We start from the raw sequence: 21549 nt of genomic DNA on the forward strand, positions 1-21549 counted from the left end.
ACTTCTAACAACTGTGCCAAATATTGTTCAAATCGATCCATAGCCTGATATAGCTGCCATATAAACCTATCTGGGATTTTGACTTCTTGAGCCTCCAGAGGGCCTAATTATTATTCTATTTGACTGAAGCCCTTGTAAAAAACAAGGGCTTCTTCCATGACCTTCAACATACGTGTTAAATATGGTCCGAATTGGTCTATAGCCTGATACAGCTCTCATATAAACCGATCTCCCTATTTCACTTCTTGAGCCCCTAAAGGGCGCAATTCTTACTCATATTGTCTGAAATTTTACACACAATGACTTCTACTATGGTCTCCGATTCGGAATATAACTTGTTTTTTAACTTAAAATCTCCCAAGTCAAGTCATTGAAAGCAAAACTTTTTTTTTTCATCCTACAAAGTTATCTCACCTTCTCAGTTAATTGATCCTGGCAAGCTATACGAATTCGTGCCGCTGTAGCTGGAGATTCCAAAACAAAATGTCTGCTAAAACCATTCGATTCACGGGCGGCTGCTATGGCCTCTTTTATTGCAAAAAATGCCGAACAGCCGATAAAAAGAGGCGGTTCACCAACAGCCTAAAAACAAATAAAAAAATGCCATGCCATAAAAATTAAATTTTGTAATACGATGTTTTAGGAGGACCAACTCACCTTTGAAGAATAAACAGCTCTGGGATTTGGGGCCCCTGTCAGCAGGGTAACATTGAACTCTCCAGGTATATCAGCAAATGCCGGTATTTTGTACATTCCCGGACCTCTTGAGTACAACGTACCTTGAGGCGAATATATCAACTCTTCCAACGTGAATAGACCATAACCTTGCATAAATGCTCCTTCGATTTGACCAATGTCAATGGCAGGATTTAAGCTGGAGCCAATGTCCATAACAATGTCTGTACTCAATACCTGATGGTCGCCCGTCAAACAATCAATTTCTACAACAGCAACTCCCACACCATGGGTGAAGTAGCTATAAAGCTGGGAGTTGGGATTTTTCTCCGGATGATAGTCCACTGTTTCCAGATTATAATGACCCGTTGCTGATAGACTAACACTGCTCATGTAGGCCTGATGGATCCACTCTTTCCAGTTGCCTTTGGGATAGGCCTTTTTTATGGGCTCCAGGCGTTTGTTTAGCTTTGCACAAGCATTTACAATAGCCATGCCATTGAGATCGGAGGTCATGCTTGCTGCTGTAGGAGAGGTATTTGGCACTTTATCCGTCGCCGTCTCAGTTATGTGTATATATTCGAAGGGAATCCCCAGAGCTCGAGCGCAGCACTGGATCATTTTGGTGTATATACCTTGGCCTATCTCAACCCCACCGTGGGAAATGAGAACAGAGCCATCAGTGTAAATATTTACTAGGGCACCTCCCTGATTTAGATGCTTCACTCCAAAGGCAATGCCATATTTGGTGGGAACTATGGCTATGCCTCTTTTACGCCAACGATTATTGCGATTATATTCCTGGATTTCTGATTTCCTTTGGTGATATTTCGATTGCTTCAGGCAATCCTCAAAACACCTGCGCACTGGAAAGTCCTCCAACAGTTGGTTGTAGTGAGTTCTGTCACCTGGTTTATAGAAATTGATTCTCATGATGTCCAGCAGATCCCTATCCAGAATACGGGCCACATCGCGTATCATGTGTTCGGCGGCAAACATGCCCTGGGGAGATCCAAAGCCTCGAAAGGCCACATTGGTGGGTAAATTAGTTTTGCAGACCCAACCTATGGCTTTGATGTTGGGTATTTTGTAGCAGTTTTCAATGTGGTATATAGCCCTTTCCATAATGGAAAAGGAAAAATCCATGGACCAACCGGCATTACTAAAACATTCCACAAGACAGCCCGTGAGGCGTCCATTCCCATTGAAAGCTATTTTGTATTTAAACAGAAAGGGATGCCGGGTGCCAGTGAGCATCATGTCTTCATCCCTGTCTAGCATACACCTAATGGGTCTTCTCAAGCGATAGCAAGCCAAGGCCACGGGCAAAGCTACGGAATAAGGTCGAGTCTCCTTGCCACCAAATCCACCGCCTAGCCGTTTAGCACGACACACAACTTTGTGTTCGGGTAGCGATAGGACATGGGCCACCAGCTTTTGTATTTCCGTTGGATGTTGTGTGGAGGACAACACCTCGATTTCATCGGTATCTTTGGGGATGGCACAAGAGGCTTGTGTTTCCAAATAGAAATGTTCTTGGCCACCCAAGCGACAAGTGCCCTCATGAATATGCTCCGCTTCCCTGAAAGCTTTCTCAACATCTCCGGTCTGGGCGGTCCAAGGATATCCGGGAAAGAAAGATTTGAATTGTATGGCCTGTTCTATGGTGATTACGGCCGGATGTATATCTTCATAGTCCACTTTGATTGCGTGAGCAGCTCTTTGTGCCAAGGCTTTATTGTCAGCAACCACAGCTCCAATCACTTGTCCCTGGCAATAGACAACCTCAGAGGCGAAAACCTGTTCATCATAAAGCAGAGGTCCAACTTGATTTTCTTTTGCCGTCAGGTCTTTGCTTGAGAGGAAGCAATGTACTCCGGGCATAGACAAAGCCTCGGATGGATTGATATTTAAAATTTTGGCATGGGCTCTTGTGCTTAAGACCAGAGCCAGGTAGAGTTCATTTTCCATGTGTGGTGTGTCATCACAGTACATCGCTTCTCCGGTGACCTGTTTAAATGCCGAAGCATGAACCAAAGGTCTACCTATGGGATCGCATTTGGATTGTGAGGATGTCACCTTCTCAAACAATTGGGAACTTTTTAAGACGGGAGTGTGGAAAACTTCTGCGCCACTTAGTTCTTCTTGGGTCAAAAAATCTTTGGGCAATATCCCGTCTCTCATCAGTTGTTGGGTGATCTTCAAATAGGCCTTAAAGAACAGACTGACAACCAAGGAGCGACGATAAGCGATCATACCTCCTGGGGCTGAAGGAGCCAAAGGCAATTCCGCACAAAGATTTTCCATCACCTGTTCCATAAGTTTGCTATTCCATCTTTGATTAACCATCATGTTGCCAGAACGCTCCGCTAAAACCGTTGTGGGAGCCATGCCACCAAATGCCATACAAACTTTTTGAACGCTATCGGTGTTACCATCGAAAATGACATTTACAGCAGCATTGACTATGGCTATGTCATCATCACGACGTCGAGCTTGTTTGAAAGCTACCATATACTGATTGGTAAGGGTTTTGGGAAAATGAATTCCCAACAGGACTTCTTGGGGTTCCAAAATATTTTTACGGTATGCAGTAAAGAACTTGGAATCCATTACAACATCTCGGCATTGTATTGTATGGTCTCCCGCAATTTTGGCCACCTTCAATTTGACCTGGCCAGCCATGAGTACGGGGTTCATATCGGAAATGGGACTGCCAGTCATAATGTTGCCACCCAAGGAGGCTACGCTTCGTATCTGTTTGCTGGCAAAGAAGTGCAACATATCCAGCGTACATTGGAAGAAGCGAACTTCATGTTCAGGCAATTTGGTTATGCGTTCTCTCAAATACATTTCGATCTCCAGCAAACTGACAGAAGCACCAAAATAAATACTCTCAGCAAATTCCACCATTTCAGTCATCTCAGGTACTTTAGTGGGATTTATTAGGACAGGATATAGGAAATGTTTGAATTTCACCTCTACACCAACTTCTGTGTTGCCAACTACAAGTTTGGCTTGAGGGAATTGCGCCTTCAATTTCATCAATTCCTTCAATGATGTTGGTCTATACCAAGTAACGCGATCACTTTGGAAGATCAATGATTCCGTATCCCATTGTTTGTTCAAATGCAGTTCCGGGGGGAATATGGGTTCTTGGCTTGGATCCAAGGGAACAAATTCATTCGTTTCAAATAGTTTATCATCTATCAATCGGGAGCCATTATCATCTCCATTCTGCATAAACCCATTGACTTTGCAACATTTATCACCCATGCTACAGGAAAATTCTTTGGTAAATGTCTTGTAACCCTCCAAAATGGGGCGATAACCTGTGCAGCGACATAGATTTCCCTGGAATGTCACTTCCAATTCCTTCATGGACGGTTGCATCGAATTTCTAAGCAGAGTATACATCGACATTACAATGCCGGGTGTACAAAAACCACATTGACTGCCATGTGCCTTGGCCAAACGTTCTTGGACCGGATGTAAACGTGACCGTGAGTTTCCTATACCTTCAACTGTTGTTACTGCCAGTCCATGCATGGCACATACGGGAGTCAAACAAGCGTTTATCGCCAAATGCTTGACGGTATTGGTATGACGATCCAAGCGAGAAATCATCACAGTGCAAGCTCCGCATCCACCTTCTCCACAACCCAATTTTGTGCCACATAATCGAAGTTTATCCCGTAGATATGACAACAGGGTACATTCTGGATCAGGTTGGATATCCACAATCTAAAGGTGATAAAAAAAGTGTTTTTTTTTTAAAGAAACTTTGAGGAATTTGGTAAAAAATTTATTAAATAACAAATGGGTATCGATTTTCCAATAGTTTTAGGTTAAATAAATTGTACGAAGCTACTCATGAAGGGAAAACGATGGAATCATAGAAGCTTCAAAATGGGGGAATGAAAAACGAAAAGGAATTCGACCGAGGCCGTAGTTCACTCCAAGACGAATTTCGTGAAGGTCGTTGTTGTTCTCAAAACCATTGATGCTGATATTGCAAGATCGTCATGTGACCTATGGTGAGATTGAGCCAACCTTAGGCATTAGTGGGACCAGCATACGTTCAATGTTGCATTAACATTTGAGCGTCAAAAAATTTGTTCGCGTTCGATACCCACATAATTTGTTAATCGCTCAAAAAAGGGCTGGTGTAGATTGGTCGAAAGAAATTCTCCAAAATTACGAAACAACTGCATTTTTGAGCACTCAAAACATCGACTTGATGAGTCAACCGCCGTATAGTCCTGACTTGGCACCGAAGAAGCGGTTGATGCGTTCATAATGCATATTTTGGAAATACCTCAATCAGCGTGGCAATTGGAAATAAGTCCAATATCAATTCAATTCAATTTTTAACTGTTGATTTGAGAGCTACAAAATGCTTCAGATATTTGTAGAGGAGGATATAGAGATTCAGGAAAGTGTCGGTCCATATATTTAAGGATCTTACGTGGGCCCATAACTGGCCATCAAGGCAATAACCACTGGGGCGGTAAGGTCATGAACAGTTTTGGAATATCAAAAGGAGATTTACGCCTTCTCCGAGGATGCCACGATCGGCATCGTCTGAGTGTTGTCAGTGAAGGCCAGAGGACTGCCGTCAATAAACTTGGTTAACCCGAAGCCTTTCGAGGCGACGCAGCCCGCGTTAAGGGCGTGGGCGTCGAATACTGTGGAACAGCGAAACGATCGGTAGACAAAGAAAATCCTATGATGATCAAGAGAAGACGAGGCTATAACTGAAAGCAAGTAAGAAGTAGGTCATTATCATAACGGTATCATATCAGTATTATATCGGTATCATAACGGGACGCATTTCTTTTTCAAAATCAGTGCGGCAAGTGATAGCGTGTGTAGGGCATGTGGGAAAGATGATGAGACGTTGGAGCATATACTATGTCACTGCCTGACTTTCGCGGCTAACAGACATCGGCACTTAGGCTGGGGATAAATTAGCAGACATGAACCAACTGAGGGGCGTGGTATGGTAAGCAATTAAAGATTTTGTAAGTAGCACAGAATTCCTAACTTAGATTTTCTTTTCGAGGTTACTTTTTAATAATTAGCGCGCACAACAAATCGATTACTGGCTTAGGCGTATGTCCACAGTGAAATGAGGCGGATTAATATCCACACTCTTACACTCCTAACCCTAACGATTTCAGCAAGAGTTTTTAGAACGTCGAGGAAAACGAGGGTTGAAGAACAACTGTTGAGGTTGTGTCCCGCAATGGCAAGAAGAAAGAGTTTGCCTGAAGTAGAGGGTATTAAGATTCGCAAGTTGTCATGCTTTTTAAAGCCATCTGGCGAGTTCAATGGTATGAACTACAATACTCCTCCTCCGGTTCTTGTGATATTATAATAAACTAAAATATTAAAGTGAGTTTGATTGCAGACTGTCGCTAAAACCTAACCTATATTCTGCTCCAACAGAGAATTGATTAACTTGATTTACTCAGCTGTCATAAGATCTATATTGATATGGGACAGTACTATTTTAAGAAGCTGTAAACAGCAAGATTTATGTTTGCGTAATCGTAATCTATTTCGGATATTTTAGGTCTACATCAATAGAAGCGATGACGAATATATGGCCCGTTGAAGTCTGTATTAGAGGTCTGACTTAGGTTCCCAACCACATGTACATTATGGATAAAGGCTACTCAAGCAGGGTGAAAAGATACTTGCTTGAACTGAAGAAGCAAAGGATGTTCACCTTTTGAAGTCGATTCTTCATTGATCTCAGATTCAGGACGAGTTGGTTTTGGGTTCGAAACATAATAGGTATGTATAACGTAGGAAGGCTCATGGATTTCACTGTGAAGAGAAGTAATTCACGACATTACCCAATCGATCCAAACTATAAAATACTTTTATTACACATATTTAACTGAACAAAATATTAACTAATTTTAAATAATATCGATTCCAATGTAAATGACAAATGTCTCATTAATTCGAAGTTTCACTAAACCTAGGGATATTTGTGACGCCTAGCTGGTGTCGTTGCAGACTCAAATAAGGCTAAAACTTGAATCGGACAGCACTAATTGATATGAATTCGGAGTTATCCCACTATTCGTAGCTGTTCGTGAGAAATTTTGTATTTTTGTCTATATAAAATTTTGTCTATATAAAATCAAGTTTTTCCATCTTCCGGAAAACTTGAAGAGATTCCTTTGAAAAAAAGAAGAAACAAATGTTGACGGCCCCCGTAAACGTTTAAGGGCTAGCCACAATTCACATAAAGGCCAAATTCTTCAACATCAGCCTTATTTGCGCCCATGCCCCGACGGAAGACAAGGACGAACAGACCAAGGATGTTTTCTGCGAGCGAAGGATTCACACGGTCACATGGCTGTCACCCGAGAAACCAAATATATCATGTTGTGATAGATGGAAGGCATTCAACCATCGTGTTAACGAAGTACTACTTATGCCAAGAATGTGGCATACAGACAGATCTTTCAAACAGTAGCAATGCGCCAGATGAAGGAGAGGTATCGGGAGAAAAGGAGGGAGGAGAAACGTGTATTCCACAAAACAAAAGAGAAAGAAAAGGGCATGAGTCCGGAAATTCTACCAAAGAATTAGGTTAGGTTAAAAAGAGGGTGCGTATATTAATCCGCCCCATGCCATTACGGACATACACCTTAGACAGTAATAGGCTTGTGGTGAGCTCTAAAGAATTAAACATCATATCGATGGATTTGGTGCAGGCACATCCTTCTACAGAGGTAAAGAAGGACATCTGGTAAATGACACAGATAGTGTGCTGGGGCTATGGAAAGAAAACTTTACCCAACTGCTAGTATCCAACGATGGCGACGAAGAGGATACCGCAAAACCAATCCTTGATGATGATTTAGAATGTTTACCTGCTAGTCAGAAAGATGTCCAAGTAGCTGTGACCCGATTGAAAAACAACAAGGCGGCAGGAGCCGACGGGCTGCGTGTATATCACCTTGTCTGCTCAATCTGACTAGAAGAACGCATACCCGATGACACAAGACGGAATGTGCCAACTACAGAGGAATAAGTCTCCTCCCCAGTGCATGCAAGATACTTTCAAGCGTACTGTTTGAAAGATTAAAACCTAAAGTCAATGAGGTGATTGGGCCCTATCAATGCAGCTTTAGACCTTGTAAATCCACCCTAGACCATATATTTACAAATCTTGGAATAGAACCGAGAAGGGCAATTCAACACCTAACATCTCATTGTTGACTACAAAGCCGCTTTCGATACCCCTTTACGTTCAAAGGTATTTCAAGCCATGTCTGAGTATGGTATCCCTGGAAAATTAATGACTCTGCAGGATGACACTTGCTGATACTCGTTCTTCATTAAGAATAGGGAAGAAACTCTCGGACTTATTTAATACAAAATGAGGAGAAAGCCTATCGTGTGATCTCTTTAATATCCTGCTGGAGGAGATTATACGAGATGCAGATGTGAATAGATATGGCACACTAATCACAAGAGAACACATGCTACTCGCCTATGCCGACGACATCGATATCAGAGGTCGGTTACCGGAAGTAGTAACTGCAATCTTTGAAAGAATCGAAAGAGAGTCAGTGACAATGGGTCTGGCAGTGAATGGAGATAAGATAAACACCGATCAGATAAAGAAAATGGAGAAAGTTGGGAACCACAACTTTGAGATAGTCAGTAACTTTATCCACCTCGGCACCGCGGTAACCGAAACGAATGACACCGGTTTTGAGATCAAGCGAAGACTAATACTGGCAAACAGATGCTACTTTTGACTAAGTAAGCAGTTTAGAAACAAAACCACCCCTCTACAGACAAAGATTATGCTATACAAGATATTGATAGTACCAGTGTTGATATATGGCTCTACTACCCGTTCTTGTGAAAGCAGACGAGGCAGTGCTTGGAATGTTTAAGGGTAAGATTCTCCGTAAAATATATGGACCAGTTTGTGTTAATGGAAAATATAGGCGTCGTATGAACCACAAGTTGTATAAGCTGCATGACGACGATAGCATAGTTACATGCTTCAATATACAATGGATGAAGAAGCTGCAGCAAAGAAGTTTTTTTGAAGGTAAACACGCAAACCGGGACGAGTAAAGCCCGGTTGAAAGATCAAGTGGTGGGAGACACCACGAAACTTGGTGTCAGAGATTTTAGAATAAGCGCAAAAGATCGAGCCGCTTGCAACGCTATTCTATGTTCCTCTAATGGAACAAATGTTCTGTCATAGCCGTAGCGCAGAGGTTAGCATGTCCGTCTATGACGTTGAAAGCCTGGGTTCAAATCCTGGCAGGAACGTGAGAAAAATTTTCAGCAGTGGTTATCTCCTCTAAATGCTGGCGACATATGTGAGGAACTTTACCATGTAAGAACTTCTCCCCAAAGAGGTGTCGCTCTGCGGCACACCGTTCGGACTCGGCTATAAAAAGGAGGTCACTTATCATTGAGCTTCAAATTGAATCGGACAGCACTCATTGATTTGTGAGAAGTTTGCCCAGTGCCCTGTAGTGGAATGTTCATGGGCAAATTTGCATTTGCAAGTAAAATAGAGTGTAGCGAAAAAACAAAACCTGGCTTATCATACACTTTTTACCATAATATATCGTGCACTACTTATTGGGATCAAAAGGAAAAAAAATTAAGGTTATGCGTTTTTCTAATTGAAAGAAAAAATCTTCTTAATGGCATGGGTCAATCTAATGTAGAACCATATTATTGTTTAACTACTTTATAAGTAGAGTTCGGTTTTTTATGCAAAGTCGTTATTTTGACGTCCATTATTTTTCAAATGTGGTGGTATTTTGCAATTAAATTTAATTTTGTAAACATAAATTGGCTTCGGAACTTCTATTCCTCCAAACATTTGGAAGTGACTTCCCACTCCTTCCCAGAAAAGTCACTTTTTAGGTCCTTTTGTATGATTACTGTCGGAATTCTATCATTAATGTTTCCCTAATTAGTTTCTCATAATTAACTGTTATTGCTACAAATTTAAAAATAGATTTTTTGTTGTTGTTTTGGACGCTAACTCAAAAATCCCCACACAAGAGAATATATGTTTACTTAGCCTTCTGTAATGAAGAAAGGCCATTAGCACAGAGGGATAGCATTCGCATCACAATCGTAAGGTTGGCTGTTCAAATTCCCGTCAGGGAAAATCATTGCAAATGAAATCTTTGATTATTAATCTTGATTTGGAAAAGAAATAAATTAGGAAGAGAAATAAAAATAAACCCGGCTCTAAAAGGTAAAAAAATAACATAGGGCAAATAAAAATTTATTTTTATTAATGACGTTGATAATCGAATTTTAAACTTTTTTTAGTTCCTATATAGTCACTCATGGGTATATATCGCCAAGTGGCACGTTTTCTCCCGTATCGAGACACTAATTAGAGTAAAAAAAATTATATTGCCTGAGATTATTTTCAACTTCCTTGAGTGCAGATTTAGTGACTCGCACGATAGAAAATGTTTGCAGGGATCCTGCATGTATGTATTTAAAATACCACCGCATATTTCAAATAATTGAGGCCTCAATTTCGATTTTGCATTAAAAAACCGGATCCTGTTTAGAAGATATGATGTAGAATTGTTCGTTTTGGATATATGTTTGTTGCATATTGTACAATTTAATTCTTACCTTTTTGCCGTTTACAAAAAATATAAGCGTTGATGACATGTCTGAATTCTCCACATCTTTTAATCGTTTCTCCATTGAAATATTAATTTACTGCTTTTATGGGAGCAACACGAAAATATATTTAGGAAACCTTTTTTACTTTGGCAATTATTTTTATACCCTTCACCATTAGAGTTTGTAGCACCTAAAAATAACACTTATATATTGGTCTAATACACTATAATGTATATGCGTATATTATACTAAAAATATTAAATTTTTAATCGTCATGACAGTCTTTAGCAATATAGTCATATTTTTGAAGAGTTTCTATAATAAATATTTTTTCTCTGACATAAGTTTAACATGTAACAAAGATTTGTGTATTTAAAATAGCCAAAATTTTTTTTTTTTAATTTTTTGAATCGCATATTTTTTAATCAATAATTAAAAATTTTCTTTTTAATTGGTTTTTCACAGATGACTTAATGTAATCTGGCACACGGTAAATGATGCAAGTTCTTTTCCTCCTTCAATCGGTTTCAAATTTCACATAGTCATATTTATTTTGAATATTTCATCCACACAGCATTCGTTAAACAATAGACCAAGAATATGATTTTATTACACATTTTCACAAATTCTAATTAGATTTAACATATGCTTTTAGCCTACTATTTCGTTATCGAATGTCATATTGTAGTTTGGAATTTAGAATAATTTTTCAAATGCTTTTACTCGTTCACGTTTATGGTAATTTGGCCCTTATTTTTCTTTGTTTTAAATGATAGTTAAGCAGCTACTTCATAAAATTCCCGACTGATTGAAACCTATCGTTCTGTGTGTGTGTGTTTCTATTAACAAACTTGTATAGGTTCCTGAAGGTCGCTTTCATTTTGTGAATCAAAATATTATTGATAACGTAGAATTTTAGAACAACACCCACAAATAGCAAATAATTTGGCGTTTATATGTATTTACTATTTTGGACCAAACACTTACTACTTTATTTAACAATTTCACTGCGTAAACTGATGGCATCATAGCGAGTGTACCTCCTTTTAATGTTAAACTCTCGAGTTTTTAACCCTTTAAGCACCGACATGACCTCCAAAGTTGGATGTAGAACTTTCTAACTTACTAAGGAAACCAGTTGAGGATATTAAAAACGTGAACAAAGTTAATATTTATATAGAATCAACTGTACCCTGTGTCATCAACTGTACTACTGTTGCGCGATAAAATGTACAGGTTGACTCAGAACTTCTTCCTCATTCGGCTTAGCCATGTCCATCTGCCCGCACATATTTTTGTATAGTTTGTCTGTCCGTCTAAATCCGAAGCAATTTTGATGAAACTTAATTTAAAACATTCCATTCCAAACTTTGTGTATCGCGAATTATCTGTGTGGTCGCCAGTCAATTGTGGAATTCAGGGATAAGAAGTCGAAGCACCGTAGAGTGAAACAGGGAGTTCCCCAAGATGGGTTGATACCTCCGGCACTGTTTAAACTCTACCTATCCTCCATTTCACCCCCTCCAGACGGCATCGAGATCGTATCATATGCGGACGATTGTACGATCATGGCATCAGGCCTACGTCCTTATAAGTGTAAATCGGGCGAATTATACATATGGGAGCTGAATCTTAATTTGAACGAAAATTCATAGTGCTTGTCTTTGAAATGATATGCAGAAAATTTTGTGATGATTGGACAACAAATGCAATTTCCACATGGATTACAAAACAACAAGAAAAAAGACAATAAGTTCGGCCGGGCCGAACTTTGGATACCCACCACCTCGGGTATATATCTAAATCCCATTTCGTCACAATTCGGTGAGAATTGGATAACTTAAGCACCCAAATTCGGCACGGATATTGAGTTGTCTAATATTGGTCTTTTTTGCAGATATATCCAATTATAAAATGATCTGAACCATATTAAGGTCGAATATTGTGAGGCTTAGAAAAAATTACTGTTTCAAATTTCAGCGAAATCGGGCAATAAATAAAGCTTTTATGGGCCTCAATCCTCTTATCGGCAGATCGGTCTATATGGCAGCTTTATCGAAATATAGTCCGATCTGAACCATATTTAGGTCAGATGTTGGGAGGTCTTAAGCTACTCACTGTTTTAAATTTCAGGGAAATCTGGTAATAAATAAAGCTTTTATTGGCTTCAGACCCCTTATCGGCAGATCGGGCTATATGACAGCTATATCTTAATATAGTCCGATCTGTTCCATATTTGGTAGGGATGTTGGGAGGTTTAAAATTGCGTACTATTCCAAATTTCACCGAAATCGGATAAAAAATAAAGCTTTGATGGCCTTCAGACCCTTTATCGGGAGATCGATTCATATGGCAGCTATCTGAATACGAAACGATCTTATCCATATTTACGTCAAATGGCGGGAGGCTTAAAATAACTCTCTGTTTTAAATTTCAACGAAATCGTGTAATAAATAAAGCTTTTATGGTCTTCAGACCGTTTATCGGGATAGTATAGTCCGATTTGAACCATATTTGGGTCAGTTATCGGGAAGCCTTAAACTACTCACTGTTTGAAATTTCAGTAAAATCGGTTGAAAAATAAAGTTTTCATAGACATTAGACCCTTTATCGGAAACTCGGTCTTTATAGCAGCTATATCCAAATATGGTCCGATTTGGCACGTTCAAGAATTTAACCAGCGTGCATCAAAAAGACGTATCTGTGCCAAATTTCAGCTCAATATCTGAATTTTTGAAGGCTATAGAGTGATAACAACAGAAGGACGGACAGACACACGGACATCGTTAAATCGTCTTAGAATTTTACGACGATCCGAAATATACATACTTTATAGGGTCGGCAATTGATATTTCGATGTGTTGCAAACGGAATGACTAAATGAATATACCCCCTATCCTACGGTGGAAGACCCTTAAGCGGGAGATTGGTAAATACATCAGGTTCATTTTAACATGGTCCGATGTGGACTTGATTCGACACGGATTTCGGGAGCTATATTAAAATTCACTGATAAAGATTTCAGCGAGCAGTAAGCGGCCTCAAAATCTTAAATTGGGATATATGAGGTACGATTTGGCCCGTTCAAGAACTTAGCTTAATTTGCACTACAGCAGACGGAGATCACTAGGTCTAGCTTTTAGGATTTTTAGTGACCTAGGGTTAGGTTAGGTTAGGTTTAAGTGGCAGTCTGCCATCAGACTCACTTAGATAGATAGATACCACAGGAACAGAAAAAGGAAGATGACTTCTAATTCCTACCGTTGAACCATCCAGATCGCTTTAAAATGCCCAATAACTTGCGAATGTTCACATCCGCTAAATCAGACAGGTTCTCAAAGATATGAGAACTTTAAATGAAACTCCTTCTGACTTCTAATGCGGGACACACACACAGAAAGTGTTCTATAGTCTCTTCTTCGTTGATGTCATCACAGCTTCTGTCTGTCAGACCTTCAGTCTGCCAGTATGGCTGAGGCGTATTTTCTAGCCAATGACAGCAAAGCAGTAAACCTCTTCAAGTCTAGATGAGGCCACATAGTTTTGGAATGCTCACAGCCCCATCTTTGTGACCATCTATCATTCGTTGTCCTTCGGGGCTGGTCCTGAAAACTTTGCTTACATGTCGCTAGAAACATACCCACAGATTCCAGAAACTAGTAGTTCTTAGTCTCGCAAGCCCGTCCGCTTTAAAATTCCCTGAGACATCTCTGTAGACCGGCACCCATAACATGTGAATTGTGAACTGAACAGCCACCTCGTTGAGAGATCTGCGACAGTTGAGGGCGGTTTTTGTATTCAGAAACATGTTCTCCAGGGATTTAATGGCTACCTGGCTGTTATAGAAGATATTTATGCCAATCGCCGTAATGGATCCGCTTGATACACACTGCAGTGGTCGGGTAACCTTTTCGATATGACCAGTTCTAGATCTTTAGAGTACACCCCAAAGCCCACCTGGTCGTTTAGTTTGGAACCATTCGTATAGAAGTCTATGTAACTTCTGTTACCAGGGATATGGTAGTTCCAATCGGTTCTATCAGGAATAGGGGTACAGTACTTATTATCACAAAGCGGCTAAGCTAGGGTGTAATCCACACAGTGATCGTAGCCGCCACATGACCAATGAGAAATCACCTTTATACTATAGTTTATGCTGAATAAATAATGAAATAGAGCTGACTTGGGTATCCGGGCACGATGGTATACCGAGAAGTAAGTAGTGTATTAGAAAGAGTTTATCCCCTGTTCCTTAGTAGAATGTTCATGGGCAAAATTTGCATATATCCACGGCGAGCAAACCAGTCGAAAATTTTGCATTTGTGCCGAACTACTGAGCAGAGTTGAGGGTATGACCAGTGCGTACTCGATTTTGTCTGTAGATAGATGTCAAACAGTCTGGACACTCTGCCCTACCGTCGACCGAGGGAGGACAAAGGACTTGCTGGCTGTTGAAAAGAGCTGAAGTGAAGACTACTATTTTACAACCAGGCACAGTACGATAGACCACAAGGCGTCACATAACGTAATTTTTCATAATGATAACTGTAGAAGGTGCCTTGATAAGAATGAATAGCGGACGAGCAAACTCTTTGGTCATGCTCAGTTCTACATATAAACATTTTTGTACACCTAAAGCAAAATGGTGTAAGGATTGTATTCTGGAAAGGAAATTAAATGCGACTTTAGCAAGAGCCGCAGAGGCTAGCATGTCCGCCTATGACGCTGAACGCTTGGGTTCGAATCCTTGCGAGAACATCAGACGAATTTTTGGTTATCGCCTCCTAATGCTGGCGACATTTCTGAAGTACCATGCCAAGTAAAAACTTCTCTCTACAGTAAGCCGGTTGAACTTGAATATAAAAATGAGGTCACTTATCATTTAGCTTAAACTTGAATTGGGCAGCTCACATTGATATGAAGTCTGCCGCCTGTTCCCTAATTTGGATGTTCGTGGATAATTTTGAAATTTTAATGCTCACCACCATAGGATGCGGTTATACTAATCTGGTCATTCCACTTGTAACATCTTGAAATATTGATCGGACACCCTATGAAGTATATATATTCTTGATCGTCTTGACATTCTGAGTCCATCTAGCCATTTCCGTCCGTCCGTCTGTCGAAATCATGATAGCGTGGGAACGAATAAAGATGTCTTCTGGAAATTTTGCACCGATGCTTACTATCGATATAGGTCGTTGAGGATTGCAAAATGGGCTATATCGGTTCAGATTTGGTCATAACCCCAATACAAAACCGATCACCAGTTTTGAGTTATTGAGCCCGTAAAGGCCTCAATTTTTATTCGATTTGGCTAAAATAATAAGCGCTAAGACTTCTGTTCTAACTTCCATTAGCTGAACCAAGTATGCTACAAATCGGTCTATATATTGATATAGTAATGCAATTTTTGTCCATGAACATTCCACTAAGAAACAGGGGTAAACTTCTCACATATCAATGAGTGCAGTCCGATTGAAGTTTTAAGCTCAATAATAAGGGGCCTCCTTTTTATAGCCGAGTCCGAATGGCGTGCCGCAGTGCAACACCTCTTTGGAGAGAAGTTTTACCTCACAAATGTTGCCAGCATTAGGAGGGGAAAACCACCGTTGAAAATTTTTTTCTGGTGGTGTCGCCAGGTTTCGAACCCAGGCGTTTAGCATCATAGGCGGACATGCTAACCTCTGCGCTACGGTATATATTGATATAGTTCTCATATATACCGATCCACGGATTTGACTTTTTAAAATTTTTGAAGCCGCAATTTTTACTTGATTAAGCTTAAATGTGTTATAACTTCTAGCATCCGTGCCAAGTATAATCCAAATTGATCCATATACTAATATAGGCCTCCTTAAATACCTATATCTCAATATGACTTCTTAAGACCATAGAAGCACTTCCCATTTGGTTGTTGCAAATTCATTCAAATACGAACTCTTACATTTTTAGCGGAATTTATGTTGGTGGGTACCCAAGCTAGGGCCCAGCCGAACTTAGTACGTTTTTACTTCTTTCACTATACCTACCATCGTAGGATAGGGGGTATATTAATTTAGACATTCCGTTTGCAAGACATCGAAATATTAATTTCCAACCCTACAAAGTATATAAATTTCTGATCGTCGTAAAATTCTGGGTGTCAGTCCGTCAGTTGTAATCACGCTATAGTCTTTAAAAACTGAGATGTTGAGCTGATATTTCTTCAGACTCGTATTTCTTCTAAAATTTTACTATATTTGGATATAGCTTCAATATAGACCGATCTGGCGATTTAGGGTCTTAAGCCCGTAAAACCACAGTTCTTTCCCGATTTCGCTGAAATTTGAAGCAGGAAATTGTACTAGAGGCTTCGTTATTCAATCCGAATATGGCCCATATCGGACCATATCTACATAGGGTCTTCAGCCCGTAACAGGCGCATTTATTATCCGATTTAGATGAAATTTTAAATGGTGAGTTGTTATAAGTCTTCCGACCTGCGATTCAAATATGGTTCAGATCGGACTATAGTTAGATATAGCAGCCATAAAGACCGATCTGGCGACTTAGGGTCTTAAGCTTATAAAAACCGCAATTATTACCCGATTTCTCTGAAATAAGAAACAGTGGGTTGCTTTACGTCTCACGGCTTCCGACCCGAGAATGGTTCAAGTCGGACTATATTATATATAGCTGCCATATAGAACGATCTGCCAATTTAGGGTCTCAAGCCCATAAAAGCCGCAATTATTACCCGGTTTAACTAAAATGTTATGTTGTTCTAAGCCGCCCAACATCCGACTCAAATATGGTTCAGATCAGACTATATTTCGATATAGCTTTCGTATAGACAGATCTGCCGATTAAGGGTCCCGAGCCCATAAAAGCCGCAATTATTGCCCGATTTCGCTGGAAATTGACACATAATCCGACCAGCACATGGTCCAGATCAGACTTATTTAGATATAGCTGCCATATAGACCGAACTTCCAATTAAGGTTCTTAATCCCATAGAAAGCTGATTAGTTGCCAGATTTCGTTGAAACTGTGCCTTGTATAAGAGTTCCCGGGACCTGAATAAAATATGATCCAGATCAGCCCCGATTTGCATATCCCAATGGATATGGAGTGGAGTTGTTATAGAAGGATATGATTAATTTATTCATGGTGGTGGGTATCCAAAGTTCGGCACGGATGTACTTAATACGTTTTTACTTGTTTTATCTTCAAATAACCGCAATCCATGGCAGTGAACCCGCAGTTCTAAAATTACAAACATTTGATATAACAGCTAGCGTGCACACTCGGTCAATCGATTGTTCGTAACCTTTCAAATATCGAAATATCCGTATCCTATGGTGGCGGATATAAAAAGCTTAAAAACATACGAATTGTGGCATTTGCCTGCATTTTTTCGTTCATTTGAGCACTACTTTGGCAAAAATTTCATTCGATTGGCGTGAAAATTGTTTGCTTTAGTTGACAGAGGAAGATCAAATAAACCGGATTAATTTTCCCTATCTACAAATCAAATCGACATACATATATGAGAAATATTTGAAGGATAAAATCTCTCGTACTAGACACATTAATAGGATTAATCAACAACCTCTTTCGGTCTTGTTCGATTAATCGTTGGAACTTAATTATCAAATAAACGATTTATCGAATAATCCAAAAATAAAAGTAAATGTACACCTTAATAACAACACTCTAATTATTGAAATATCAGGTAAATGATAGTGTTTGCCATTATTGACAAACTTATGTTCTATGGGTTTAATTTCTATATTTCTTCGGCCTTTGTCGGTAAGACTATAAAAACTCAATTAGCTAATTACAATAAATAAAACAGACATACATTCATATGTATCGGTCCTGGATATTTTTGTTGGATATTTTTGAATGTAAAAAATTTCAGACTTTCGTCAAGCCTATTTCCCCCAAAACACGACCTTATATAACAGGAAAATTGTTTTCAACTAGTTTTAGTCGTCGCTTTGCGCCAATCTCAATTTCATTAGGATACCTCTTTCCAAGCACGAGCTGGAATTTTTCTAAGACATTATCTTGAATATTTTTCTACCCATTCGTATTTAATGGGTTAATGCCATTTTCTTTAAAGACCGAGGCATCCAGATCAATTTACATATGAAAATAATTATTTCAAATGAAACCATTTCGTTTTTTCCGTTGAATTTCATAACCCACAATACAGTATTTAAGGCAATTGATACGGAGCTCATAGTGAGTTTGGATCGAAATAATCCGTCAATTGGATACAGTGAAGTATTTAAAGAACAAATGTTAAAATTTACTTTTTGAATTATTGATTTTCTTTCAAAAAAAAAAAAATATTTCTACAACGAAAAGAACAAGTTTTATATTACACTTACGGTTGTTGCTAGGTCATTTGACATTTATTAATTTATTTATATCATCTACCGAGTAAAAATTAGTGGTCAACGGAAGAAAAATATTCACAACTGTAATAACGTGGAATTTTCTTTTTATTTCTGATTTCTAGTTCTTCCACCTATCCACCTTTTCTCCAATAAATTAGGAAAACTTAAGGACTTATAAAGCCATAATGCAAATTATATCCATTTACAGCAATCGTTGGATGCAATTTTTACCGGACATCCTTTCCTTCAAAATCGAATTTTCGATCGATTTTAACAAAGTTTGGAGGAGAACAAGGTTGATAAACAAAGGTGGTCTCACGCAAACAGCTAGCCATTTTGACGACATTAAGATGTCAGTTTTTTGTTTACATTCATAGCAAAGTACCCAATTTTTTTCCACTTTCTCTTTGTTGGAGTTTCTCTTTCTCTCATTTTACTTGCACACGTACACAAATGACCATAAGGCCCATGAAAACATTCATTTAGAGGACAAGTTTCTTTGATTGCGTTGAGAACAATGCCAATTTTGAAATGACATCTTCATGACTAGATGGCGGATCGCGCCATTGTCAGTTTAACGGCATTAAGATGCCAGTTCTGTGTTTTCATTCACAGCAAACTACACAATTTTTTGCACTTTCTCTCTGTTTGAATTTCCCTGTTTCTCTCTGTTTGAGTTTCTCTTTCTCTAATTTTACTTGCACGCGTATACAGACGAGAACAAGTTTCTTTGATTGCGTTGAGAACAATGACAATTTTGAAATGACATCTCGATGACGAGAGGGCGGATTGCACCATATGAGTTGTGGTTGTTGTAGAAATGAGACCACCTTTAATTGTTTCGCCATGTAAGGAGAAATTAGCGGCATCATTTAACGTAGATGGCTCATCGCAAAAATTGTACATTTTTTTTTTTTGCAAAAATTTTACATTTATAGTTGCTTAATTATACCCTCCACCATAGCATTGGGTATACTAATTTCGTCATTCCGTAGTAACACCTCGAAATATAGGTCTAAGACCCCATAAAGTATATATATTGTTGATCGTCATGACATTTTCAGTCGGTCTAGTCATGTCGGTCCGTCCATCTGATCGTCATGACATTTTCAGACGACCTAAGCACGCTAACTTTTGAAGGAGTTAAGCTAGGTGCTTGAAATTTTGCACAAATACTAATTTTTAGTTTAGGTCGGTTGGGATTATAAATGGGCCATATCGGTTCATGTTTTGATATAGCTGCCATATAAACCGATCTTGGGCCTTGACTTCATGAGACTCTATATGGCCAATTATTATCCGATTTGGCTGAAATTTTGCAGGTGCTGTTTTGATAAACTTCCAACAATTGTGTGAAGTATAGTCTAAATGAGTATATAACCTGATATAGCCGTCATATAAACCGATCTCTGAGATTAGACTTCTTGATCTTCTAGAGGGCGCAATACTTATCCGATTTGGATTTGCCATTATTATCCGATTTAAATGAAATTTTGTACATAGTGTTTTGGTATCACTTCCAACGACTGTATTATGTATGGTTCAAATTGGTTCATACCCTGATATAGCAGCCATATTAACCGATTTCCCGATTAGACTTCTTGAGCTCTTAGAGGGAGCAATTCTTATCCGATTTGCTGAAGTTTTGCACATATCGTTAAGGATGGACTTCTAACTGAGCTTAGTATGGTTTAAATCGGTTCATAACCTAATATAGCCGCTATTTAAAGCGATTTCCCGATTAGACTTCTTGAGCTTTAAGAGGGCGCAACACTTATCCGATTTGGCTGAAGTTTTGCACGTATCGTTAACGAATGGCTTCTAACAACTGTGCTAAGTATGGTTTAAATCAGTTCATAACCTGATATAGATACCATATAAACCTGATATAGCTGCCATATAAACCGATCTTGGGTCTTGACTTCTTGAGCCTATAGAGGCCGCCCCGGGAACTTTAATTCGTGAGCCCATAAAATCCTCAATTTCATCAGATTTGACTGAAATTTGGTACGTGATGCATACTAATGCCTTGCAACACAAACACTAAAATCCATACAGAAACATTGAGAAATATGTGTTATATAGCCTCACTCTAAACCGATGCTCGGAATTTACTTTTTGAACTCATAGAAGCTTGAGTTAATGCCCGAATTGGCTGAAATATAGTAAAACGAGAACAACATCCACACCCAAAAACTTGATTTGACTTCTTCTTCTGACCTTAACACCTCAGTCGTTACCAGATGTGATGATTCAAGAACAAACTATGATAGTGAGTGTAAATTCATAGCATAGCATAGCATGTTGCCGTTTTCCCAAGATCCGACCTGGACGCACTTAGACCGTTTTAAATTGTTTTTATACCCTCCACCATAGGAGGGGAGTACACTAATTTCGTCATTCTCTTTATAACACCTCGAAATATGCGTCTGAGACCCAATAAAGTATATATATTCTTGATCGTCATGTCATTTTAAGTCGATCTAGCCATGTCCGTCCGTCTCTTCGTCCGTCCGTCTGTCTGTCGAAGGCACGCTAACTTTCGAAGGAGCAAAGCTAGCCGCTTCAAATTTTGCACAAATACTTTCTACCAGTGTAGGTTGGTTGGGATTGTAAATGGGCCAAATTGGTCCATGTTTTGATATAGCTGCCATACAAACCGATCTTGGGTCTTGACTTCTTGAGCCTCTAGAGGGCGCAAATGTCATCCGAATTGATTGAAGTTTTGCATGTGGCATTTTGGTACTACAGCCAACAACTGCTCTAAGTATGGTTCAAATCGGTCCAAGTTTTGATATAGCTGCCATATAAACCGATCTTTGGTCTT

General features: G+C 39.2%; 2 protein-coding genes across 2 annotated transcripts in view; one reads left to right on the forward strand and one right to left on the reverse strand.

Moving 5' to 3' along the window:
* The window catches only part of LOC106082457 (cystinosin homolog), a 70813-nt gene extending 64519 nt beyond the window's left edge, over positions 1 to 6294 (forward strand). Inside the window, exon 10 of the mRNA XM_059363089.1 lies at positions 6254 to 6294. The gene's annotated coding sequence lies outside the window, so the exon portion shown is untranslated. The remainder of the gene's footprint in view (positions 1 to 6253) is intronic.
* Positions 406 to 10438, reverse strand: LOC106082452 (xanthine dehydrogenase-like). Its single transcript, XM_013244961.2, has 3 exons — positions 10339 to 10438; positions 658 to 4419; positions 406 to 582 (listed from the first exon to the last, which is right to left on the reverse strand). The coding sequence occupies exons 1-3, from the start codon at positions 10411 to 10413 to the stop codon at positions 406 to 408; spliced, it is 4014 nt and encodes a 1337-aa protein (XP_013100415.2). The 5' UTR covers positions 10414 to 10438.
* Positions 10439 to 21549: the final 11111 nt, after the last annotated feature.

The sequence above is a fragment of the Stomoxys calcitrans genome, chromosome 2, assembly GCF_963082655.1.
Source record: "Stomoxys calcitrans chromosome 2, idStoCalc2.1, whole genome shotgun sequence".
NCBI classification, from domain to species: domain Eukaryota; kingdom Metazoa; phylum Arthropoda; class Insecta; order Diptera; family Muscidae; genus Stomoxys; species Stomoxys calcitrans.

Bases quoted from the DNA above. Each gene is read 5' to 3' on its own strand.
- LOC106082452 (XM_013244961.2), bottom strand. From the start codon at position 10,413: ATGGAGAAACGATTAAAAGATGTGGAGAATTCAGACATGTCATCAACG. The intron at 4,420-10,338 runs GTAAGAATTAAA...TATCACCTTTAG, and splicing joins TTTTTGTAAACGGCAAAAAG to ATTGTGGATATCCAACCTGA. The intron at 583-657 runs GTGAGTTGGTCC...ATTTGTTTTTAG, and splicing joins GAGCTGTTTATTCTTCAAAG to GCTGTTGGTGAACCGCCTCT.